General features: G+C 37.4%; 1 protein-coding gene across 3 annotated transcripts; it reads left to right on the forward strand.

Annotated features, from left to right (window-relative positions):
• Window positions 1-5,447: 5,447 nt before the first annotated feature.
• On the forward strand, window positions 5,448-27,251 carry LOC144451515 (allantoinase, mitochondrial-like). 3 transcript variants are annotated; one of them, XM_078142384.1, is made up of 10 exons: window positions 5,448-5,618; window positions 7,509-7,660; window positions 12,502-12,616; window positions 13,242-13,388; window positions 15,691-15,830; window positions 16,548-16,734; window positions 20,922-21,060; window positions 21,862-22,034; window positions 22,808-22,977; window positions 26,165-27,251. In XM_078142384.1, the coding sequence occupies exons 1-10, from the start codon at window positions 5,478-5,480 to the stop codon at window positions 26,187-26,189; spliced, it is 1,389 nt and encodes a 462-aa protein (XP_077998510.1). In that variant the 5' UTR covers window positions 5,448-5,477; the 3' UTR covers window positions 26,190-27,251. The 3 variants fall into 3 exon arrangements, with proteins under 3 accessions (XP_077998510.1, XP_077998511.1, XP_077998509.1); XM_078142385.1 differs by having other exon boundaries at window positions 5,448-5,609; window positions 22,808-22,988; XM_078142383.1 differs by having other exon boundaries at window positions 5,448-5,609.
• Window positions 27,252-27,667: the final 416 nt, after the last annotated feature.

Genomic DNA, 27,667 nt, shown 5'->3' on the forward strand with positions numbered 1-27,667 from the left:
CAGAGAAGATTGTAATATTGACTACCTTCGTCAATATTAGTTCTGAATACTTAATTCTTAAAATTTGGGGTTGGAATCTCGAAATGTCATCTCATGTTAACGTTGAACGCGGAAGAGTAAAAAGAGAGTCAAATGTGTCTTGTTGAAACTAGTCCGTTGTAGAAACAGGATTTGCCTAATTCTTCCCGAGTCACCAACGGAGGTCCATTATCATGTTGGAAGACTCTTACAAGTATTCTTCCTCGGTCGACCACAATCTGATTAAAATCTGATGTCGGAGTACGGCTTTCCTATATTTACTTTTTTTCTTCATATACTGTCGTGTTTTTTTTTAGCTGAGTGTAGTTGTAGATGTGTTTGCCTTCTCCTACCGTTGAATGCAACATGTATGCAACGACAAGTTTAAATGGTACTAAACCTACATAGTAATAAAAAATAGGCACTAACGTGGAACTAGCGTAATTTTAGTGACGGATAGTTGTACTCAGTTGTAGATGGTTTTTGTTTTTGTTTACTCTCGGCGTGAAAACTGGAATGTTACCCTTCTTGATGTCGTGGGAATCTGATATTTATAAACGTTGTTATTTGTGTGGGAATACTAATAATAGTGACGGCTGCATCGTGCAGGGAAAATTACAATCACCAGACTTACATGTGTATATGTTTTTTGTTTCTGTTTTCCCATGACGTCAACATTGTTATTTATATTGTGTGTTTTTTTTAGAGTGGATGGTAGTGGCGACGGCATCAAACAGGGAAAATTGCCCTCCTCCAAATCACAAGGTGTTAGTGACGTAACATATATTTTGCATTGTCTTCAAGGTGCAATCAAGTTCTGAAGACATCTTAATTCAAGAGACTCTAATCTGTTAATTTGATAATTTAAATCAGTAACGATGTCTTCTTCTTTCTCTCGCCAACGACCAAATTATGTCTTCAAATCTAAATGTCTTGATTACGTCTACAATGTCTCCATTTTGAATCTTTTGAAAGAAAACCATGTTAACAACGTGTTATCCTTTACTCAGTTGATAAGTACGAGGTTTGACAGAATTTATACTTTGTTGTGGACACTGTAAACTAACTGTGGAAACTAATAGACTAACAGTACCACAACCCTGCTACAAAAATGGTCTTAGCCCTATCCAGTAACTATCCACATATGTAGACAAATATAATGTTTGCATTTTTATTTCAATTTTTGAAAAAAGACAATTTGTCAAAGTAACCAATAATGACATATAGACACGCTCTGTGGACAATCTACACGATCACCATCTTATTTCCCGCCAAGGGCGAGGAAAACAGATATTCAACGATCTTCTGTATTCGACATACGTGCTATAATATCTTTAGCTATATTGCATTAAGTCAGCAGAATTGAGTAGAAATAAAATGTTCTTGTAGCCAACAAGGAATCGCGATTTTAACACTTCTTTGACTTCAAGATAATGTCGTATCTTGGACGTGGACTTTAATGCAAGGAGTTTTGTCACAGTGATGCATTATGGTTACTAAATATTGTCTTGGCTTGAGACGAAAGATATCATTATTTTTTACGAATACCCTCATCGAGATCCCAACCGTTGTGATTTCTCGACAGCGTGACGTCACAAAATATGTCCAGTCGTAAACTCGATCAGCCAACAACGTGTTAATTTACGAATTAAAATTTACATCCCAATTTCAAATTCCGTAACTAGTACATGGTGTAATCTGTGTCATTTAGTAAAGTTAGTAAAGGATAACACGTTGTTAACATGGTTTACTTTCAAAAGAATCAAAATGGTGACATTGTAGACGTAATCAAGACATTTAGATTTGAAAGACATAATTTGGTCGTTGATGAGAGAAAGGAGAAGATATCGTCACCAAATTAACTCCGTTAATTTCTCTTCAGAACTTTGAAGAGCACTCTGTCATCTCATCTTTGTAAAATGTCTGTGTTAATTGTTAATTTGACGTTTTAAGGGGTTGGGGTAATTTTCCCAGCATGCTATTGCCGCCACTATAATCGCCACGTTGGTAGGCCACAACAACAACAATATAGATATTTTCATTATCACGTTTTCAAACATAACATCCCAATTTTCACTTTAAGAAAACAGTAACAAACACATAGTGATATTCTTTTGTCAATCATCAAAACGCTCACATGTTGTGTTTAACAATGTTTCTGTTGGGAAATAATCTGCAACGTCAATAATTTGTGATGACACCCTGCCACTCTGACTTCAATGTCTGTTGACATATGAACTGATAAATGATAGAAAACTCTAGCGCTCACGTACGTGGACACACACACACACACACACACACACACACACACACACACACACACACACACACACACACAGATCATTGAAAGTTTCAATAAACTCCACGCAAAATTGTCGCTTCAAACTTTACTTAGTAAAAAGACACCACTTCATTCATCTCTGAATCAATTTTGTTAATTAACTCTTTTCCTACATTTAATTATGAAATAAGTTACAAAAGTTCACGAAAAGAGTCAGTATTCAAAACCTCAAAGTTTGCTAAATCTCAAACCATGCATAATGAATGATGCACATGCACACTGAGATTGGAAGATAAAAATTCCAATGGAAGCGGCGAAATTCACACACTAAACCGGCGAGGCCCGAATTACAGGGTAAAACTGTAAAAGAAAGTATACATGTTTTACAAGTTGAGGGCGCCAACACTCATGGAGGAAGCATTTCGAATCAAGGGATTGTCGATACAATGGTTGGAGGCTACATATTCTGTTAATATTCGACTCGAATAAAAACTGAGCAATTTTATTCAAGGATATAGGGATGTGATGTGACGATGTGGTGTGCTGTGGTGTGGTGTAGTGCCAGTGGTGTGCTGTGCTGTGGTGCGATGCGATGCGATGCGATGCGATGCGAAGGTGATGAGATGTGATGAGATGCGATGGGAGACGATGTGATGTAATGTGATGTGACGTGATATGGAGATAAATTTTAATGTTATACCATAATAAGCTTTGACATTGACGAAAAGTAGTAAGTCAATTATATTTGTTGTTGCTGCTGTTTTCTCGATGTGAAAAAATTGTGTGATGTTATGTTTGAAAATGTGATAAAGAGAAGTCCATATTGTTTGTCAATCAACTTAACGATATGATAGTCGACGTCTGTGATGACAGTATCACACAGAGAATACTACCCCAACCGCTCAAAATATCAAATGAACTTTTTTAATGGCTTTGGAAATCTGGTGATTTCAATTGGTTAAACGATGGCTTCTCTTTCTCCTCATCGACGACTAAAATCAATTTGATTTACGTTTACACACCAGTGGTGTAATACTGGTCATGATGTGCAATAATACGGGTAAATTATTGGACCCAACAAAACATTTTTGAAAAAAACGTTCCGGTTGCAGTAAATACAGGTCATTTGTAACCACCATTTTGTATATGTTGAATGATCGAAAGTCAAATATATTTTCATTTCAATATCTGGAGAGTAAAAGTAATTGTGAACTAGAAAAAAGTTGTAAAATACAATCCTTGTCAACGCGGCGTTTAGCGGCACTACACACGGTCCGCTGTCTCATTTCTTACCCTACAGCTCAGACCACTATATAGTGGTTTGAGCCTACAGTCACTGAGGTGTTCGAAACGTATGAAACACATCTAAACAATAGACTGAATCATGCGAAAGATCAGCCGTTGTTGGCGCTATTTTTATCCCTTTCTACGAAGTATGGGGAAGGGTGACAAGGACACTCCCGGCCGGGCAATATGTATTTTAAAAGTCTGCGCCAAACGATTGTATTGGTGATTTTACAGAGGGAGACGCTAGACTTAATCTCAAACATGTTGCCATTTATCCATATTTATGGAAATGCAATCGCCGAAGAAAAAAATGGCTTGCAAAATACAGAAAGACCATATTTTTGTAATAAGAGAAAATTCGGGCTAAACAAATATTGAAAGAAACAGAATAATACGATGATTTAAAAAAAGTCTAAATTCCAACGACATAGAACTACGGTAAAAAATATCATATGAAAGTAGAAAATAAGTAGAAAGTGATAGATAGAAATTTTGGTTAGTGTAGCTATCTATAGACAAGACTACAGATGTTTCGGAATCACAGACAAGAAAGACATTACTCTTTGTCTTTGTTCGAATGTGGCACAGTGGTTAGTCTGCAAGGTATGCCGTGTCGGGGCGCCCTCACACCCAGATGTTTTGAGATGTAGTACGATGTCCTAGCAGTGGTCCATTGTTGTGTTATTGGAGTCAACAGACGGGCGCATGCGTATTTGCTTATTACCTTCAGATAAATAACCAGGAATATTTATCGTTCATGTGATCAAATCTGCAATGAGGCAATGCTATTTATTTTCTACTTTCATGTGACATTATCTTCAAATTTGATGAATTTGCAAGCCCCAAATTCGTACCAGCCCAAATTTGTATTTATTATCTGCATGTACGGTCCGTGGACATTGATTAGTTCCTACGAACTATTTCCATGGCCCTCACCAGAAATGTTCTATCCGTTGCTTTCAAAGTTTGTGCATATACTTTTCTTTTCTGGTGGAATAAATTTCAATTCAATTCAATTAAGATTTCCCCCTTTATTGACATGACATAAAAATACTTTAATTCATTCAGGCAAACCACAGGGTGCCCAGGCTCATTTAGTTCTGTTTACAAATATAAACAAAACAAAATAAACATACAAGTAAACAAACAAACAAAAACAATCAAACAAATAAACAAGTAAACAAACAAACAAAATTAACTGACAAATGAGTAGATACATACATGAGTAAACGACAACAAACCAACGAACAACCAAACACTGCCCCCCCCCCCCTCCGAAATGGTCACATGTGGGTTATTTCCATGCGAGCATGTTGTGGTTGTGCCGTATAAAGAGGCCCGTGGTTTATGATGACGACATTAATTATGCAAATAAGTTAACTTTATGCAAATCACAACCATAACAATTATGAATATGACGAGTCATGATATCATTATCTTGGGATAAAATTCTGAGCTACCGCCAGTGATAATCAATTATGCAAATTACTTATTAACATAAAAGTGATATCAAGAAGTATTATAATAGCTCGTGCGCTTGGTTATCACAATATGTATGTACCAAATTATGTGAAATTTGAAGGATACATTTTCAAGATATTTCAAAAATAATTGAATAATTGTGTGACGTATTCATTAAAATAAATTGTATAATAATCAAAAATCATTAATTTTCTGTTTCTGTTACAATAAGGAAGAAACGATTTGTTTTGATTAGAATATTGTTGCAGGAGACAAGCGCGTACGTACGCGTACTTACGTCACGCTCCGGCACGCGTCAGTTATCAGTCATATGAGATAAGTTAGGGAGCCTCGTGACACGTCGCCCTAGTTCGATATCGATCTCTCAGCTGTACAATCGAAATCCTGGAACTCAATTTCGTAAAATCAAATGGCATCCGTAGTTTTGAGAGGAAACAGGGTTTTTCTCGAAAATGGCGAGGTCTGTCCAGCCACGATTTTCGTCAAGGATGGAATAATAACGGATGTCAAAACTGGTGACACAAGTGAAGCTAGAAATCCGGTAAGAAGCGTATCACTGCTACTGGGCCAGTTCCGTTGACGTTGTACCGTACACGGACATTTTCAAAACAGTCGGTCTGTTTATATGTAATCGCTTTTTGCACGTTTATAATGCAAAACTCTCTCCAACTCTGTCCATAGACCCTCCACCCTGTCTATGCTCTGTCGAACGTCTATCGCATATGATTCAAACGCGCAAGCATTTGGGATTGTCAAAATAACGTGGAAGTCTTGCGATGTGAACTCTGTAATGTACGACATGCCAGGCTTTGGCGCAACGTGTGGGTTAACCCACAGGTACTCGAATCAATCTGTATGATTTAAAAAAAATATGTTTAGTCTTATTTACCATACAATGATACATATTTTTTTTAAAACCATACATATTGATTCGAGTACCTGTGGTTGCCCCTAGTCCTGCTTGCAGACGGTGCACGCACGCGTACGGGTCCATAAGGGCGTGTAATATTTCATAGATTGTTGTTTTCCTGGTCTACAGACTAAATATAAGTTCAACCTCTTGATTATATATTCGTATCTGTAAGGAAAAAAGAGAAGGGAGGACATCTTCTTTTGTTAACCTCTCAAATATGAACAAAACATGCACATTTGCCTAACAAAAACATACGTTGTATTTTTTTTCTCTCTTTCATTTCTATATATTTATTCAATATCTGTATAAACTGTATAAGTTCTGGTGAAATAAATTTCAATTCAATTCAATTCAAATTCAATTCAATTCAATTCAATACCTGCATGAACAATAGGTGCCAAATAAAGTTATACACTATCACTTAGGGCAAAAAATGCTTTTGTAATGAGAAAAATGGACCTTTTACAATAAGTGAGTGCTGTATAAAATCCTCTATGTCAGCGGCAAGTCAATAAGTGACATACAGTCAAAGTTCAGTGCTGATTGGCTGAGAAAGAGGCGTTGGCTGATGACATCAGATGACTGCTGCATTTCAAAATCAGGAAGCACGTCCCATCACTAAACCAGGCACCATGGATCGCAAAAAGTATTCGACAGCTTCCTGGCGAGTGTACTTGTACGAATTTGAATACAACTGCATTTTTATTGTGTCAAACTGTCAATCTATGTATATGGAATTGATTTCAATTTTGGTGGCCCATAAAGTAGTGATTGTTTCCAGGGGCTTTCTTTACATAGGTGTAGTTTTGAACAGCCAATCAGCAATGAGCTGATTATTCAAAATAGCAAGACGTACAGAGGAGTTTATACAGGATCGTGTCTTGATGTCCCCCTTCTCTTTTTTCCTTATAGGTAGGAATATATAGTCAAAAGGTTGTTATATTTAGTCTGTAGACCAGGAAAACAACAATCTATTAAATATTACACGCCCTTATGCACGGGTCTAGAATTACTGACGTGACCCTCAACACAGAAGGAAGGAAGGTACCTACTCAGTATGCAAGCAGGACTAGGTTGACCCGTGTACTGACCCACTTCAGAGGGTCAAGGGCAATGATCGATGAGGGGCGGTTGACTGTAGGGTATTAAAAAACAAGCCCTGGTAATACTGGTAGTGCAATATGCTGTTCCACATTATAGCATAGCTGACCTCTTGTGAAAGGTCAGTGTTCAACTTTGTCTGACACACATATGCAAATGATCTGGATTTTTTGTTTGTTGACAAAAATAACGCCTTGCACCACAGTCACATATGTATGTACCTTATTTGCATGATGACATCAGAGGGGCCTATTTTGTAGATCATGAAAATATCTGCTCATGACTACAATAGAGGTATTAACTAAATATCTCAATAATACATAGAAGTGTTGACATTTTGGGTATAATAAAGACTAAGTTAAGTAGGCTTGAAAATTATTTGACATAATTGCATTATTTAGATTTTTCGTTTCTTTTCTTTTTTAGGTTATTGATTGTGGTGATCTACTGGTAATGCCAGGTATAGTAGATAGTCATGTCCATGTCAATGAACCAGGTCGAACTGACTGGGAAGGCTATGAGACTGCAACTAAGGCTGCTGCTGCAGGGGGAATCACCACTATAACTGATATGCCATTGTAAGTAGACACTTGATGTATGCTACAATAACTGATATAGGTGCACCCAGCTATGGGGGTGCCACCACTATAACTGATATGCCATTGTAAGTAGACACTTGATGTATGCTACAATAACTGATATAGGTGCACCCAGCTATGGGGGTGCCACCACTATAACTGATATGCCATTGTAAGTAGACACTTGATGTATGCTACAATAACTGATATAGGTGCACCCAGCTACGGGGGTGCCATCACTATAGCTGATATGCCATCGCCCAAAGTAAAACTTTCAGTATATTCAGCTGCAGGGGGTGTCACTGCAATAACTGATAATAGCAGGGCTTGAAATTAACAGTAGTCTTGTGTCCAAAGACTATCAATTCTTGTCATGGGGCTACCATAACTTGTAGCTGCATGGTAGCCCACTCAGGCTAACACTGATTATGCATGGTTTCAAGGATGGAAGATTTATGGACATTCTTTTAATAACACACACACACATTTCCAATAGAGGAACTCTGTTTTCAGTTCAGGAATATGAGACTATTAGTCACCATCCTTGGGATACCAATTTCTGAAATTGGGGAAAAAGTTAATTTCAAGCCTTGATTACCATTGTCAGTAGACTTTGCTGTGGCAGTCGTAGATTTTTCTAAACTCTAGGCATACTCAGCTGCAGGGGGTGTTATCACTATTATTGATATGTCATTGTAAATAGTGAGTCCTAAACTCCATCAACAGCAAGGGGTGCACCACTGTAACTGTTATGTAGTTGGTACTCCTAAGGCCTAAAAAAATAATTGTTTGGTTCCGGTTACCCAACCCCACCAAGCTTTTCACTGCTGACCCTGAACTTTTTTTTATGTATTTAAGAAAAAAGATAATAATAAAATCGCAAACAATTCTGAAGTCTCACAAGAAATAGTGGATGTGGAAACTGACATCAACTTAAAAAGACATTTTAAATATAAAACTGTTCTGTAATGGCTGTACATTTGATCGGAAGAAATAAGTAACACAGAGACCATTTGGAAAACAATGGAAAACACAACTACCTGAACTAGACACTCACATATGAAAAAAAAGATACAATAAAAAATCTGCCTACCTCACACAATTGTTTTTATTAGGCCAAAGCTGTTGAGAGATATTTTGACTGTGAATAGAAATGTTCATTTGATAGTATGAACTCAAGAGTTCATTAACATTCCTTTTTTTCAGTCTTTTTTATATATATGTTTAGTAATCAATAAGTACTTCTGGCCTCTGGCCCAGAGTACAATCTCAAAAAAAGTCCAGATATTACGTCTATCAAAGGTCAAAGGTACAAGACATACATTAATTAAAGGAGTATAATACAAAAATTAACAATAGGAAATTTCTGTACTTATTCCAAGTCTTGTAGAAAGAATGCTCTTTTTTCAAAAGCATAAAATAAATATCTTGAACAGTTTTTTATAACAGTAGGATTTCAATTGTTCATAAACCTCAAAAAATTATGATAGTGGATTTTATGTATACATCATAGGAATATACTTTTCTTTGAGTTCTTCATAAAGAGGACAAACAAATATAAAGTGTTTCTCATCTTCAATGGTATCCAGGCACACTGGACATAACCTGTCTTTGTGTTGGATCCCCAAATGTCTGCCCTTTTCAATCATAAGACTGAGCAGAAACTCTAAACTTTAATATGGTTAAACGAAAAATAGGTTTCATCTGAATCGTAAGGTACAACTCTAGGATTAACTTTATGTTTCAAATACTTTATAGCTACGCAACCTATCAAATGAACCAACAATATCACACCAGTTCTGAAAATCAATATCCAGACAGCGTTGACGGAAATTGATGACAAATAAGTTTTCATCTCCAACCCCTTGATTGTACCATGTTTCAGCAAAACCGTACATAAATAGAATTGATTTTAAGATTTTTCACCCAACATTCTTTGTTGGCATTTGCCAAAGTACACTTTAAACGATAGCAATGTAAAACATAACAGCTTTGAGTCATGTTTAGAATTCTGAGCCACTATTTTAACTTTTAACCAATCATAATGCTCTTAAAGTTGGATGGCCTAACTCTCCATGTATACACACTGCTATGATTTCTGTGATGAAAGTAAAAATTTACAAAACTTAATCTGAATATTTTCAATGGCTTGTCCTTCAAGATAACCTGTCTTATCTCATTTCCATAGTGCAAGATTGCCCAAATTTTGGTGTCAAATATTTTAAAACACGGTGGAATTTGCACTTGGCCCAATTTTCTAAGGTTGATCATTAGAGCATGCATAGCTTTAGATGCTTGCTCAGCCAATTTGTTTTTTATCGACATAATCCAATATAAACTCTATTGGCATGTGATCTGATTCAGTTCTACAACCAACTTTTAAAACCAGACATGTCATCGAAAATATTGTGTGAAACTACAAGATAGTCTACTACACTTGCACCATTGTGTGAAATGCAAGTAAAATTACCCTCATAATCTGTAGCTTTGCGACCATTTACAATATGCATGGAAACAGATCTACACATATTCAATAGAATGCTCCCAAAATCATTTGTTTCTTTGTCGCAATTACTACGAACACCTACATCTGTGTCTACATTGTAATAGTCTCAGACAGGTACATACATACATGCCATTGTCATTGTTAACAGAATAACACATCACCAGTATGAGCATTGAAATCTATTAAAATGACCCTATGGATGAGGATTGAATTAATTTATAAAACTATTTTATCATGGCTTCCTACTTGAAAAATCAATGTGAAACAACATAGACCAAGTCTGTGTTTGTAAATCAATATAGTGCAAAAAACTGAAAAATGTATAAAAAGTTTGTTATTGTACATAAAGATAAAGATAAAGTAAACATTTGTATAGCGCCAAAATCCAAAAATAAAAATTGTTCAGAGGCGCTTCACAAAATATATTTAAAAAAAAAAAAAAAAAAAAAAAAAAAAAAAAAAAAAAAAACTTTCCATAAAATACACAAAGTCTAAATTACGCAATGGAAAAGAAAATGTTCCACAAATGTTCCTTATGTCTAAAAAAATCAAAAATAAGTTTTAGTTCAGATAATACGCTTAGAAATACGCTTCTCTAAAAAGGTAAGTCTTGATACTCCCTTTAAAAGATGACACTGTTTGACATTGTTTGATTTCCTGTGGTAATTTATTCCATAGTTCTGGTGCAGCAGTAACAAACGCACGTTTTCCATAAGTATGTTGAGCTGGGTTAATTGTGAGAAGAAATTTGTCCTTTGACCGAAGTTCGCGTACAGGCTCATACCGATTGAGTAGATTTGATAGATATGGCGGTGCTAAGCCATGCAGTGCCTTGAACGTAATCAGAAGAAGCTTGAACTTAATTCGTTGCTGTATTGGAAGCCAGTGAAGTTTGAACAGTACGGGTGTTATGTGGTTTGTCTTCTTGGTCCTGGTGATTAATCGCGCACATGTATTTTGAACACACTGTAATTTCCGCAGATACTTGAGTGGTGTACCATGTAAGAGGGCATTGCAATAGTCAAGTCTGGATGTTACAAATGCATGAATTAACATCTTTACTGCATCTTCAGAGAGATATGGTTTTATTTTACTGATGTTTCTTATATGATAATATGCGGCCTTGCAGACTTGGTTGACTTGATTTTCCATGGACATTCGGCTGTCAAGAGTTGTTCCAAGGTTTCTAACTGCAGTGGATGACTGTATCTGGATTCCTCCAATTTTCATGGTTGGTTTATCAAGTTTACTGATATTTTTACTTGAACCAAAGAAAAGTAACTCTGTTTTATCCGGATTTAGTTTCAGCAGGTTTTCATTCATCCATCTTTGGATACATAGTACACAGTGTTCCATACGCAATATGTTATTGTCCATGTCTTTTAACTTGAAACACAGATAGAGTGTGGAGTCATCTGCATAGAAATGAAAATCTATGTTGTTCTCTCTTAGTAAGTCACCAAGTGGAGATGTGTAAATTGTAAACAGTATCGGGCCAAGTACTGATCCCTGGGGAACACCATACTGGAGAGTGTGACATTTTGATGATGTATCATTTACTTGTACTGTCTGTTGACGATTTCTGAGGTATGACTCGATCCATGATAATGCAGTTCCTGTAATACCCATACGATTTTGTAGCCGAGAGATAAGGATAGAATGGTCCACAGTATCGAAAGCTGCAGAGAGATCAAGCAGTACCATCATCACGATTTTACCATTGTCAAGTGCTGAAAGAATGTCATTTTGTACCCGGAGAAGTGCTGTTTCTGTACTGTGGTGTGTCTTGTAAGCAGATTGCATGGGTTCATCTAACTTGTTAGAGTGTAGATGATCATTGATCCTCGTCGCAACGACTTTCTCAATTGTTTTCGACAGGAATGAGAGGTTGGATACTGGTCTGTAGTTCTTCATTATTTCTGGATCAAGATTTTGTTTCTTTAGTAGTGGCTTGACTATGGCAGTTTTTAACTTGTCAGGTACACATCCAGTAGAGAGTGATAAGTTGACAATGTTGACATACTACAAACATTTTACATATTTATTAATTTTCTGTAATTTTATTAAGTTACAAACACAGACTTGGCATATGTTGTTTCACATTGATTTGTCAAGTAGGAAGCCATGATAAAATTGTTTCATAAATTAAAAATCCAAAATAAATACTCAGTTGTTATCCATGTGGTCACTTTAACATTAAATTTTTCATTCTGTCTGTTTGACAGTCAACCCAAACAACCAGAAAGAATAAGAACAACCCGAATTCTGACTGTGATTCTGTCCTTGCCTGAAGTTTTCATAGGAATTTGACAAATTTGTTTTTATTTGACTTTAGAAACAGTATTCCATCCACTACAACTATGGATGCTTTTAATTTTAAGATGGAACATGCCAAAAACCAGTGTTATGTAGATGTTGCATTCTGGGGTGGTGTTGTACCAGGTAATCAGGTAATTTCAGATAAAAGTTTTTCTCTGTAGTTCTGGTGACTTTTTAAATAGAATTGTTTCTGGTCAGCGCGTGCATCACTTCAATACCCTAGTGTCGGTCTTTTTTTGTGTGTGTTTGTCCAGCCCATGCAGTCTGGAGATCCGAGGGGGAAACACAAAAATAACCCTCCCTACTTCAGTTAAGACAACTGCAGAGCCAATTATGAACAAGCAAATGACATCTACCCCACATACACACTTGCTCTAAAGTACTAAATAAAAAGAACAGTAACTGCCATAAATAGTAGATTTAGTGACAGGTTTGTTGAGATTTAAAAAAAAAAATTGAGTCGTCGCAACATTTTAGACAAACTGTCCTGACCAGAAACAATTCTATTTTTTGGCCTTAGAAACCAATTTCCCTGAAACTAGATGTTGTACACGTACAAAACTCCTCAGTTGCCATAAATCTTCTCCATGGTCCTTTTGAAATAATGACAACATAACTTTGGGTGTTCACCTTGACATTGATGAATGTCTATTTTTAGCCAACGTCATTGAAGAAGCACCATACCATGGATTATACATTGTATTTACTTTTCTAACATCTGAAAATTCTGGGGTTTTTTTTCTGTTTGCCATACAGTTTGAACTCAAACCAATGATCAGTGCTGGAATTGCGGGATTTAAGTGTTTCCTTATCTTTAGTGGAGTTGATGAATTCCCACATGTATCGGAAGCTGATCTACACCAGGCTATGAAACAACTACAGGGAACCGACAGTGTCTTATTGGTATGTGTTTTTTTTAGCTCTGCTTCCCAACACAACTACAAATACCCAGGGTACATCACATTGACATTCACAAAATTCAACAAGCCATTTGTCGTCTCAGGGCAGATCTCACAAAATCCTATGGAGTGCATAGCAACCACGCTAGGGTGGTCAAGCTGAAGTGTCAAATGCATAGCAACACCATTGTTCTCAATGTCATTGCACGTAATAAGTACATGATAGATCAAATGAAGTAATCTTTAAAAGTATGGATGTAAAACGCTGTGCATATGGGGAATGTAAGTCGCCGACTTGCAGGGGTTTCATTAACTGCCATCAGGCAGAGATTTATGGCCGTCTGGGCACGGATGAAGAGCCAGTTGAAATTGACCTTGTTACCTTTATTTTGGCCTTGAAATCGGTTTCAACACAAACTTTTCAAAATTGCATTGAAAATCAATCAATCAAAATAATTTGTAAAGCGCCAAAATCCAGGCAAAGTTCTGTTCAGGGGTGCTGGATGGTTAATCCACACCATAGGCTTTACAAAACAAATGTGTCTTCAGTTTTCTTTTGAAACAATCAATAGTTGGTGCAAGTTTAATGTCAGTTGGCAGTGAATTCCAGAGCTTTGGAGCAGCATAAGCAAAAGAACGTCCACCGTAGTTGATTTGCTTGTAACTTGTTGTCGTAAGAAGGTTTTTGTCCTTTGAGCGTAAGGTGCGAGCTGGTATGTATACTTGTATAAGGTCGGAAATGTACTCCGGTGTAAGACCATGAATTGCTTTGTAAGTCAGGAGTAAGATCTTGTAGTCGATTCTAGAACGAACTGGTAACCAATGGAGTTTGATGAGAGTAGGAGTTATGTGTTCATATTTCTTTGACCGGGTGATGATTCTTGCAGCTGTGTTTTGTGCACGCTGAAGTTGGTTTGTGACTGATTCAGGGAGACCATACAGTAAAGAATTACAGTAATCAAGTTTAGTGGATATAACAGCATGAATTAAAGTACAGCAATCCGCACTTGAGATGTATTGACATATAGATCCAACGCGGTGGAGATGACAGTACATTGATTTACATGTATTCTTGATGTGCTGGTTATACACGTGGATATTGTCAAAGAGTACACCCAAATATTACGTTGGATCTACTCGAGGGATCTCAGGCCCTATATTATAGGACATCTTGCTTGCCAGGACGCAAAATTGCTATATTGTCACATATTAATGTATGAAGATAACGTAGTGTAAAATCGGAATACGGTTGTCAGGAACTAGACTAGTAATGTATGAAGATAACAGTGTAAAATTGGAACACTGTTGTCAGGAACTAAGCTAGTAATGTATGAAGATAACGTAGTGTAAAATCGGAATACAGTTGTCAGGAACTAGACTAGTAATGTATGAAGATAACAGTGTAAAATTGGAACACGGTTGTCAGGAACTAGACTGTGATTTCCTGACCCGTCTTTGTAATTTAGAACTGTTCATTTCTGAAATCTAGCATCAAATTGGGGCATTTGTTCTATAAAAATGTATAAAGACTTTTAGCTTTTGTCCATATTTGTCAACAATGTAAATGTCAATGGTACATAAAGGCTTACGGCGTATGTGTAGTGAGTATGCTTACAATGTGTATGCGACACATTACATCCTTGACAACCGTTGTTAGGCATATTTGCATATCTTGCGAGATCTGCTGCGAGACAGAAAATGGCTTATTTGGGGTTCTGTTATTACTCCATACATGTATGTTATTCCAAAAAGCAAATATGAAAAAAATGTTCACATTTACTAGGGAGCTTTTGTCTCATACTTTCTGTGACTCATAAATTCCTGACTGAGTTGTGGGATTCTAGTAGTCTAATACATGTAGTATACACAAACCAAGTTATTGCCTTTGAATAGAAAATATGGATTATATACCCTGGTCATTCTATGTCATAATGACCCCTGTCTGTATCACTGGTTCTGCGGTGCTCAAAATACGAGTCAAAACATTTCAAATTTAAATTATTTTCCTGATTTTTCATAAATTCTGCTTGAGGAGGTATGATGTTATTCCCCAATATTTTTCTTCATTCATCCAGAAAATACTCGTAACCTATTAATTTGTCACTACTCATCTAGAGAGACTCATAGTGACAAGGCTCCTTAAGTCACTCATATTTCCCTTGGTTGAACAAAGAAAATATTGGGGAATAAAATCGAATTGCCAGGTGATAGCATTTAGTATATACTATCTTGACAAATAACCAATCAGAATGATGATAAGTGATGCATAAACTGAATGTGGTTGTATTTTTCAATATTATTTTCAGTTCCACGCTGAGGTTGATGGTACAGCTCCTGATGTATCTTCACTAGATCCTGTGCATTATGATACCTTCCTCAAGTCAAGGCCGTGTTCTATGGAGAATGATGCCATCAAATTAGTGACTAAAGTGTGCTTGCAATACAAGTGAGTGTCAAGGAGTTTTTTGTTGGAGTGCTTGTGTTGTCTTGGAAGTGTTGAGCAGTGCAGTACAGTACAGTTCATTTCAGAACGGCGCAGTACAGTACAGTACAGTACATTACAGTACAGTATAGTACAGTACAGTACAGTACAGTACAGTACAGTACAGTACAGTTCAGTGCAGTGCAGTTCAGAACAGTACAGTACAGTACAGTACAGTACAGTTCAGTTCAGTTCAGGACGGCACAGTACAGTACAGTACAGTACAGTTCAGTGCAGTTCAGTTTAGAATGGCACAGTACAGTTCAGTACAGTACAGTACTTTATAGTTCAGTTCAGAATGGGCACAGTACAATTGATAGTAGTGTAATATAGTACATTTTTTGTACAGCACAGCACGTTACTTTATAGTACAAAACAGCACAGCTTACAGTACATCACAGTACATTGTATTATTGTACTGTACTGTACTGTACAGTACTGTACCGGACAGTACTGTACCATACTGTACCTTACCGTACCATACCGTACTGTACCATGCAGTACCATACCGGACAGTACTGTACCATACTGTACCATACTGTACCATACCGTACTGTACCGTCCCATACTGTTCTACACTATACTGTACCACCTACATGAAATTACCTTTTTGTTACTCCATAACACGTATGTTATCTGTCACACTGTCTAAGTTTGTATCTTTTGTCACCTGTGTTACAGAGTACCATGTCACATTGTACACCTGTCGTCTGCAGAAGCTCTACCAATCATACAAGAAGCCAGGGCACAGGGAGCTCCTCTGACAGTGGAAACATGCCATCATTACCTGTCATTGGCTGCTGAGAACATACCAGGTGGTGCTACTCAGTATAAATGTTGTCCTCCAATCAGAGAACAAAGCAACCAGGTGAGAAAAGAACATAATCTGATATGAATCCGTTGATGATGTAGAGAGTGTTAGAAATTATCAACCTCCATCAGGCATTATAAGCCCATGAGGGGTTGATAGGAATGACTTCTGTAAGATCATTCTGTAGTAGTGATAGTCCTTCAAGTCTACAGGTAGACTATAGTTAGGATAGTGGAATAGTGTAGTAGACTAGTGAGTCCTTCTAGTCTACAGGTAGGTTACAGTTAGGATAGCAGAATAGTGTAGTAGTAATAGTCCTTCAAGTCTACAGGTAGACTACAGTTAGGATAGTGAAATAGTGTAGTAGTAATAGTCCTTCAAGTCTACAGGTAGACTACAGTTAGGATAGCGGAATAGTGTAGTAGACTAGTGAGTCCTTCTAGTCTACAGGTAGACTACAGTTAGGATAGTGAAATAGTGTAGTAGTGATAGTCCTTCAAGTCTACAGGTAGACTATAGTTAGGATAGTGGAATAGTGTAGTAGTGTTAGTCCTTCAAGTCTACAGGTAGACTACAGTTAGGATAGTGGAATAGTGTAGTAGTGATAGTCCTTCAAGTCTACAGGTAGACTACAGTTAGGATAGTGGAATAGTGTAGTAGTTATAGTCCTTCAAGTCTACAGGTAGACTACAGTTAGGATAGTGGAATAGTGTAGTAGTGATAGTCCTTCAAGTCTACAGGTAGACTACAGTTAGGATAGTGGAATAGTGTAGTAGACTAGTGAGTCCTTCTAGTCTACAGGTAGGTTACAGTTAGGATAGCAGAATAGTGTAGTAGTGATAGTCCTTCAAGTCTACAGGTAGACTACAGTTAGGATAGTGGAATAGTGTAGTAGTAATAGTCCTTCAAGTCTACAGGTAGACTACAGTTAGGATAGCAGAATAGTGTAGTAGTAATAGTCCTTCAAGTCTACAGGTAGACTACAGTTAGGATAGTGGAATAGTGTAGTAGTGATAGTCCTTCAAGTCTACAGGTAGGCTACAGTTAGGATAGCGGAATAGTGTAGTAGTGATAGTCCTTCAAGTCTACAGGTAGACTACAGTTAGGATAGCGGAATAGTGTAGTAGTGATAGTCCTTCAAGTCTACAGGTAGGCTACAGTTAGGATAGTGGAATAGTGTAGTAGTAATAGTCCTTCAAGTCTACAGGTAAACTACAGTTAGGATAGTGGAATAGTGTAGTAGTAATAGTCCTTCAAGTCTACAGGTAGGCTACAGTTAGGATAGTGGAATAGTGTAGTAGTGATAGTCCTTCAAGTCTACAGGTAGACTACAGTTAGGATAGTGGAATAGTGTAGTAGTGATAGTCCTTCAAGTCTACAGGTAGGCTACAGTTAGGATAGTGGAATAGTATAGTAGTGATAGTCCTTCAAGTCTACAGGTAGACTACAGTTAGGATAGTGGAATAGTGTAGTAGTAATAGTCCTTCAAGTCTACAGGTAGGCTACAGTTAGGATAGTGGAATAGTGTAGTAGTGATAGTCCTTCAAGTCTACAGGTAGACTACAGTTAGGATAGTGGAATAGTGTAGTAGTGATAGTCCTTCAAGTCTACAGGTAGACTACAGTTAGGATAGTGGAATAGTGTAGTAGTGATAGTCCTTCAAGACTACAGGTAGACTACAGTTAGGATAGTGGAATAGTGTAGTAGTGATAGTCCTTCAAGTCTACAGGTAGGCTACAGTTAGGATAGTGGAATAGTGTAGTAGTGATAGTCCTTCAAGACTACAGGTAGGCTACAGTTAGGATAGTGGAATAGTGTAGTAGTGATAGTCCTTCAAGTCTACAGGTAGACTACAGTTAGGATAGCGGAATAGTGTAGTAGTGATAGTCCTTCAAGTCTACAGGTAGACTACAGTTAGGATAGTGGAATAGTGTAGTAGTGTTAGTTCTTCAAGTCTACAGGTAGATTACAGTTAGGATAGTGGAATAGTGTAGTAGTAATAGTCCTTCAAGTCTACAGGTAGACTATAGTTAGGATAGTGGAATAGTGTAGTAGTGATAGTCCTTGAAGTCTACAGGTAGACTATAGTTAGGAAAGTGGAATAGTGTAGTAGTAATAGTCCTTCAAGTCTACAGGTAGACTACAGTTAGGATAGCAGAATAGTGTAGTAGTAATAGTCCTTCAAGTCTACAGGTAGACTACAGTTAGGATAGTGGAATAGTGTAGTAGTGATAGTCCTTCAAGTCTACAGGTAGACTATAGTTAGGATAGCGGAATAGTGTAGTAGTAATAGTCCTTCAAGTCTACAGGTAGACTACAGTTAGGATAGCGGAATAGTGTAGTAGTGATAGTCCTTCAAGTCTACAGGTAGACTATAGTTAGGATAGTGGAATAGTGTAGTAGTGTTAGTCCTTCAAGTCTACAGGTAGATTACAGTTAGGATAGTGGAATAGTGTAGTAGTGATAGTCCTTCAAGTCTACAGGTAGGCTACAGTTAGGATAGTGGAATAGTGTAGTAGTAATAGTCCTTCAAGTCTACAGGTAAACTACAGTTAGGATAGTGGAATAGTGTAGTAGTAATAGTCCTTCAAGTCTACAGGTAGGCTACAGTTAGGATAGTGGAATAGTGTAGTAGTGATAGTCCTTCAAGTCTACAGGTAGACTACAGTTAGGATAGTGGAATAGTGTAGTAGTGATAGTCCTTCAAGTCTACAGGTAGGCTACAGTTAGGATAGTGGAATAGTATAGTAGTGATAGTCCTTCAAGTCTACAGGTAGACTACAGTTAGGATAGTGGAATAGTGTAGTAGTAATAGTCCTTCAAGTCTACAGGTAGGCTACAGTTAGGATAGTGGAATAGTGTAGTAGTGATAGTCCTTCAAGTCTACAGGTAGACTACAGTTAGGATAGTGGAATAGTGTAGTAGTGATAGTCCTTCAAGTCTACAGGTAGACTACAGTTAGGATAGTGGAATAGTGTAGTAGTGATAGTCCTTCAAGACTACAGGTAGACTACAGTTAGGATAGTGGAATAGTGTAGTAGTGATAGTCCTTCAAGTCTACAGGTAGGCTACAGTTAGGATAGTGGAATAGTGTAGTAGTGATAGTCCTTCAAGACTACAGGTAGGCTACAGTTAGGATAGTGGAATAGTGTAGTAGTGATAGTCCTTCAAGTCTACAGGTAGACTACAGTTAGGATAGCGGAATAGTGTAGTAGTGATAGTCCTTCAAGTCTACAGGTAGACTACAGTTAGGATAGTGGAATAGTGTAGTAGTGTTAGTTCTTCAAGTCTACAGGTAGATTACAGTTAGGATAGTGGAATAGTGTAGTAGTAATAGTCCTTCAAGTCTACAGGTAGACTATAGTTAGGATAGTGGAATAGTGTAGTAGTGATAGTCCTTGAAGTCTACAGGTAGACTATAGTTAGGAAAGTGGAATAGTGTAGTAGTAATAGTCCTTCAAGTCTACAGGTAGACTATAGTTAGGATAGTGGAATAGTGTAGTAGTAATAGTCCTTCAAGTCTACAGGTAGACTATAGTTAGGAAAGTGGAATAGTGTAGTAGTAATAGTCCTTCAAGTCTACAGGTAGACTATAGTTAGGATAGTGGAATAGTGTAGTAGTAATAGTCCTTCAAGTCTACAGGTAGACTACAGTTAGGAAAGTGGAATAGTGTAGTAGTGATAGTCCTTGAAGTCTACAGGTAGACTATAGTTAGGATAGTGGAATAGTGTAGTAGTGTTAGTCCTTCAAGTCTACAGGTAGATTACAGTTAGGATAGTGGAATAGTGTAGTAGTAATAGTCCTTCAAGTCTACAGGTAGATTACAGTTAGGATAGTGGAATAGTGTAGTAGTAATAGTCCTTCAAGTCTACAGGTAGATTACAGTTAGGATAGTGGAATAGTGTAGTAGTAATAGTCCTTCAAGTCTACAGGTAGATTACAGTTAGGATAGTGGAATAGTGTAGTAGTAATAGTCCTTCAAGTCTACAGGTAGACTACAGTTAGGATAGTGGAATAGTGTAGTAGTGATAGTCCTTGAAGTCTACAAGGAGACTAGCATTTTGGGCAACTAGAATATAGCTTTGTATTGTAATATATTGCACCACATTGTCATCACAATATGTCACCGCAAGGTCACTGCAATGTCACCATACTTCGTGTCCCATAATATTAACCATGTCCATCATGATATTACATTATGTTCTGAGACGTTCATTTATAATAAAAATTATTGTTTTTTTAGGATAAACTTTGGCAAGCTATCAAGACAGGTGATATTGATATGGTTGTATCTGATCACTCACCGTGTACTGCTAATTTAAAGTTATTGGAGCAGGGAGATTTTATGGCAGCATGGGGTGGAATATCGTCATTACAGTTTGGTAAGTTTATGTTAAAACTACTGACTACCAATAAAAAGACTGTCACTGTTCCAATCACCACCACTCTCACCACCACAACCACCACCACTCTCACCACCACCACCACCACCACCACCACTCTCACCACCACCACCACCACCACCACCACCACCACCACCACCACTCTCACCACCACAGCCACCACCACTCTCACCACCACCACCACCACCACCACCACCACTCTCACCACCACCACCACCACCACCACCACCACAACCACCATCATCATTACTACTACTATTACCACCACTACTACCACCACCACCATCACCATTATCATTAGCACCACCACCTCCCTCTCGATCAGCATCATCATCATCATCATCATCATCATCATCATCATCATCATCATCATCATCATCATCATCATCATCATCAACACCATTTCTACCACCATCACCTTGACCAGTCTTCCACCCTTTCACACATCAACCACCACCTACTGCAACCACCACCTACTGCAACCACCAGCACCCACCATTACAACCACCACAATTAATCCCATTTCAAATACTCCTGACCAGATTTCAGCCAACAACACCTTGACCAACACCACTTTTACAAGTAAAACAGCCATGTCAATCATTATTACAACCATCATTACTGCAGCCACCACTACCTCGACTACCATCATCTTCACTATCACCACCACCACCACCACCAACATCACCAGCTCAATGACTATGATGACTACCACCATCACTACCACTACCACCACTGCACAACATAGCACCACTATTGATTTCTCTGTTTCCTTTCTAGGACTATCTCTGTTCTGGACTAATGCCCAGAAACATGGTTTCACATTCCAAGACTTGCACAGACTGATGTGTCAACAAACTGCTAAACTGTCTGGTCTAGCCAATAGAAAAGGCTGTATCAAAGAAGGAATGGATGCTGATTTTGTAATATGGGATCCTACTGGACACTTCAAGGTAACTTATTCGTAATTTAGCACCTATAGATTTCCACATGTGGATGAAATTTGATAGTTTGTTATATCATCATTTTGTTCTCTGTTGAAATGGCTGTAGTCTCTGATAGAACATTAGAGTAGTTGGAGTGCAAGGTATCAATGTCAGTTTGAAACTGTCATGGGTTGTAGATCTTTTAAATATTGTACTGACAAGATGTGTACTTTGTGTGATTTGTAGATGTTTTCACGTGATAGTTGAAACACATGAAAGCCACCATCAACATGTTCATCACTGTCATAGTGCGGCCGTCAAAATCAACGTGTATAAATTACAGAAAGGTGTAAATAAAAACGACTCGGCAGAAACAAGCATGAAGCTTGAGAACTGAATCCTAAAGACAATGTCCAGTTAAAACTATGTTTTGCAGAGACAGTAAAATGTTTTTGAATTGCAGTATATGTTTATCGATGTCATGGTACATGAAGTAAACATATATGTACGTAGGACAGGTTCATTTTCCCATTTCGCATTAAGAAATTTCTTTTTGAGGGGGAGGGGTTAAAACTAAAAGGAAGAAATTACATTTCTTGTGTCAGTTTTAAAATGACATGGCCCCTTACCAGATGGGTATATTGTGTACAAAAAGGCATGTAAGTTATGGTTTATTTTGTGATTTTGTTTTCCAGCAAAACAAGAGAAAAGAAGTCTAGCAAACATTTCCTGTTTTACAGAATAAATTTGTATCTTCTAACATTTCTATAATTCTTTTTTTTTCATCATGAATTTTTCAGGTTGAGAAAAGTGTGATTGAGCACAAGAATAAAGTGACTCCATATGAAGGCCAGACACTACAAGGAGTTGTACACAAAACCATTGTCAGAGGACAAGTTGTGTACGATAAAGGTGTCCATAGTGAAACACCACTTGGAAAGTTCATGTTTCGACATAATGCCCAGAACAAGTAAGGGAGTTGTAAGTCATATCATATAACACTAAATTAAAACTACATGTAAATTAACACTGAAGGGGGACATTGAAACAAGAAAATTTAGTTACACAGGTTATAACGCACAAGCAGTTCACAGTTTGTTAGCGTTTATCTTTCAGTCTGTCTTAATTGACGTCTCTCATCAAAATGACAAAGTCCCTAGTTACAGCTGACCACTAGGTGGCAGTATTCTCATCAAAATGACAAATTCCCTAGTTACAGCTGACCACTAGGTGGCAGTATTCTCATCAGAATGACAAATTTCATAGTCAGCTGACCACTAGGTGGCAGTATTCTCATCAAAATGACAAAGTCCCTAGTTACAGCTGACCACTAGGTGGCAGTATTCTCATCAAAATGACAAATTCCCTAGTTACAGCTGACCACTAGGTGGCAGTATTCTCATCAGAATGACAAATTTCATAGTCAGCTGACCACTAGGTGGCAGTATTCTCATCAAAATGACAAAGTCCCTAGTTACAGCTGACCACTAGATGGCAGTATTCTCATCAAAATGACAAAGTCCCTAGTTACAGCTGACCACTAGGTGGCAGTATTCTCATCAAAATGACAAAGTCCCTAGTTACAGCTGACCACTAGGTGGCAGTATTCTCATCAAAATGACAAATTCCCTAGTTACAGCTGACCACTAGGTGGCAGTATTCTCATCAGAATGACAAATTTCATAGTCAGCTGACCACTAGGTGGCAGTATTCTCATCAAAATGACAAAGTCCCTAGTTACAGCTGACCACTAGGTGGCAGTATTCTCATCAGAATGACAAATTTCATAGTCAGCTGACCACTAGGTGGCAGTATTCTCATCAAAATGACAAAGTCCCTAGTTACAGCTGACCACTAGGTGGCAGTATTCTCATCAGAATGACAAATTTCATAGTCAGCTGACCACTAGGTGGCAGTATTCTCATCAAAATGACAAAGTCCCTAGTTACAGCTGACCACTAGGTGGCAGTATTCTCATCAGAATGACAAATTTCATAGTCAGTTGACCACTAGGTGGCAAGTATTCTCATGAAAATGACAAATTTCATAGTTACAGCTGACCACTAGGTGGCAGTATACTCATCAAAATGACAAATTCCATAGATACAGCTGACCACTAGGTGGCAGTATTCTCATCAAAATGACAAATTTCATAGTTACAGCTGACCACTAGGTGGCAGTATTCTCATCAAAATGACAAATTTCATAGTTACAGCTGACCACTAGGTGGCAGTATTCTTATCAAAATGACAAATTTCATAGTTACAGCTGACCACTAGGTGGCAAGTGTTCTCATGAAAAATGACAAATTTCATAGTTACAGCTGACCACTAGGTGGCAGTATACTCATCAAAATGACAAATTCCATAGATACAGCTGACCACTAGGTGGCAGTATTCTCATGAAAATGACAAAGTCCCTAGTTAAAGCTGACCACTAGGTGTTTGTGTGTCATAACCTGTGTATGTTATTTGATCCACCAAGCTGATGAACATTTTCGGTCGTGAGAAAATTTACATTGTTAGATATTGGTGTGTGAGTTTATTGTTTAAAACATAGTAGTTCAATATTTTAGCTTCCTATTACCCACACTGCAGTCATTTTTTTTCAAAAGAAGTAAGATTAGGAAAAATATGGGGTAAATCACATTGCAGTACATGGGGCAGATATAGGCTAAATCACATTGCAGTTCATGGGACAGATACGGGCTAAATCACATTGCAGTACATGGGGCAGATATAGGCTAAATCACATTGCAGTACATGGGGCAGATATGGGCTAAATCACATTTCAGTACATGGGACAGATATGGGCTAAATCACATTGCAGTACATGGGACAGATATGGGCTAAATCACATTGCAGTACATGGGACAGATATGGGCTGAATCACATTGCAGTACATGGGGCAGATATAGGCTAAATCACATTGCAGTACATGGGGCAGATATGGGCTAAATCACATCACAGTTCATGGGACAGATACGGGCTAAATCACATTGCAGTACATGGGACAGATATGGGCTAAATCACATTGCAGTACATGGGACAGATATGGGCTATATCACATTGCAGTACATGGGACAGATATGGGCTAAATCACATTGCAGTACATGGGACAGATATGGGCTAAATCACATTGCAGTACATGGGACAGATATGGGCTAAATCACATTGCATTACATGGGGTAGATATAGGCTAAATCACATTGCATTACATGGGACAGATATGGGCTAAATCACATTGCAATGCATGGGACAGATATGGGCTAAATCACATTGCAGTACATGGGACAGATATGGGCTAAATCACATTGCATTACATGGGACAGATATGGGCTAAATCACATTGCAGTACATGGGACAGATATGGGCTAAATCACATTGCAGTACATGGGACAGATATGGGCTAAATCACATTGCAGTACATGGGACAGATATGGGCTAAATCACATTGCAGTACGAGACAGTCATCGAAATATGGCTATAACAAATAGACTTCCTGAAAATTAATTACTTGATTTGAAGCAGAGATAGCAGAATTTTTTAACTCCTTGAAAATGCCACAAACTTTTGTCGTTAGTCACTTTTGAGATGGTACTTTCAAATAAGATTATCATACTCAACCATAAATACCCTCTCTTCTTGGCCAAAGGCTAATTCTGTAGAGCACTCCTAGTGGCTAAACTATGGGACTATGGCATATATGACAAGGTGTACACACACTCTTTGGTTTCATTATTTTCCTAAATGCACAGAATTTTCCAAGAATATGTGATTATGCTTTCAGTTCAGGAGCATAGTATGCCAGGTAGCTGACCACTAGGGGGCAGTATTCTCATTGTGCCTTCGATTGAGAGCATAGTATGCCAGGTAGCTGACCACTAGGGGGCAGTATTCTCATCATGCCTTCAATATTGAGCAGCATAGTATGCCAGGTAGTTTATAATACTATCTTCATGTACAGTTACCAAATGATATAGAAAGTTTTATGTCACAGGAGAAAAGTTGATGATTTTTGTAGTGAAATTCAAAGATTATAACTACGTTAAAATAAGTAAAAAATGCTTATTTATCTTTGCCTGTCAAGAATATCCTCTATGGCTTTCAAAGACTTACCATTTGTTTATCTTATCTTTCTATGTGGTTCTTCTGCAGAGGAAGTGAAGCAGCCAAATTGTGAATTGAAGACTATGAAGATTAGCAAATATTTTCTGTTCTTTTTTTTTCCTAAAAGGAAAGATCCAAGTGAGACTTGTTTCTGCCTTAGACACTTGTATTGATTACTGTTCTGGTGATGACATCACATTTTACATCACAATCTGTTTTAATTACCAAGGCAAAGATAGTGTAAGAAATATGGCTTTTCCCTCATAAATCCTTCCAGGAACTCCACAAATGCCTGAACACATGTAATGTGAAGTAGGGTTTCTTTACAAGATTTCAAAGTTAAAGAAGTTACCAAGGTGATATTTCACTACCCCAAATCATATTTAAGTTGTTAGCAGTAATCAATACAAGTGTATATTTTGATAAAGTTCATATTATGATGTATCAAGACAAAATATAACAGTAGTAATTTGTGCCTTGTATAATATTTTATTATTCCACTGCTAAGGTGACTAAAACTCCAAATTACAATATAGCTGAATGGGACTTGGGCAAACTTTTTAATTTTAAATACTTTGGTTAAACTAATACAGTATCATATTTATGTTAAAAATAATCGTTGACAAAGTGGGACAAGCTTGGTTTATAAACTTTTTGACTCCAATGAAAATACTTTAATCACACCTTGAGTACACACTTGTGGTATAATATTCAAAGTTGATGTATGCCTTCTATTATAAGAATAGAATAGAATACAATCTTTACTGTATACATTCACAAAACTACATTTCTTCATTGGATTTTCTGCAATAAGTGTTTGGTGCTAAAACAAACTAGTAAATATATAAACTACAGTAATAATAGTAATAATAAGGTTTTATTGCTTTTCTAGGCCACTGACCCATATGCAAAAGGAGTACATAACATGAAACAAAAATAACATGCACTTATTGCACAAGTACAGAATTTATAAATGAAGTTCTCAATTTACACACATTAATCAGCAAGTCATCATCAGATGTACACATTAATCTTTTTGAATTTGTTGAAGTTTGGTTCTAAAGATAAATACTCAGCTCTCAACAAATTGTAAGTATAGCAAATCAAAATGAAATGATTTGCTGTAATATTATTAACAACAAAATAAGGTTTATATGAAATGTACACTTTACGTCAAATAAAGGTTATGATGAATCTTTTAACAATCTAGAATGTCGTGTGCTGATTTATAACATAGTTGTCTTCAACTATTCTAGTATTGTTATTTATATATATATATATATATATACATACATACATACATACATACATACATACATACATACATACATACATACATACATACATACATACATACATACATACATACATACATACATACATATACATACATACACGCACGCACGCACGCACGCACGCACGCACGCACGCACGCACGCACGCACACATATATATACACGCACGCACGCACGCACGCACGCACGCACACACGCACGCACGCACACACACACACACACACACACACATATCAATGAATCTATGAATTACAGT

Source organism: Glandiceps talaboti, chromosome 21 (assembly GCF_964340395.1).
Source record: "Glandiceps talaboti chromosome 21, keGlaTala1.1, whole genome shotgun sequence".
Lineage (NCBI taxonomy): Eukaryota > Metazoa > Hemichordata > Enteropneusta > Spengelidae > Glandiceps > Glandiceps talaboti.

Bases quoted from the DNA above. Each gene is read 5' to 3' on its own strand.
- LOC144451515 (XM_078142384.1), top strand. From the start codon at position 5,478: ATGGCATCCGTAGTTTTGAGAGGAAACAGGGTTTTTCTCGAAAATGGC. The intron at 5,619-7,508 runs GTATCACTGCTA...TTTCTTTTTTAG, and splicing joins CTAGAAATCCGGTAAGAAGC to GTTATTGATTGTGGTGATCT. The intron at 22,035-22,807 runs GTAACTTATTCG...TGAATTTTTCAG, and splicing joins ATCCTACTGGACACTTCAAG to GTTGAGAAAAGTGTGATTGA.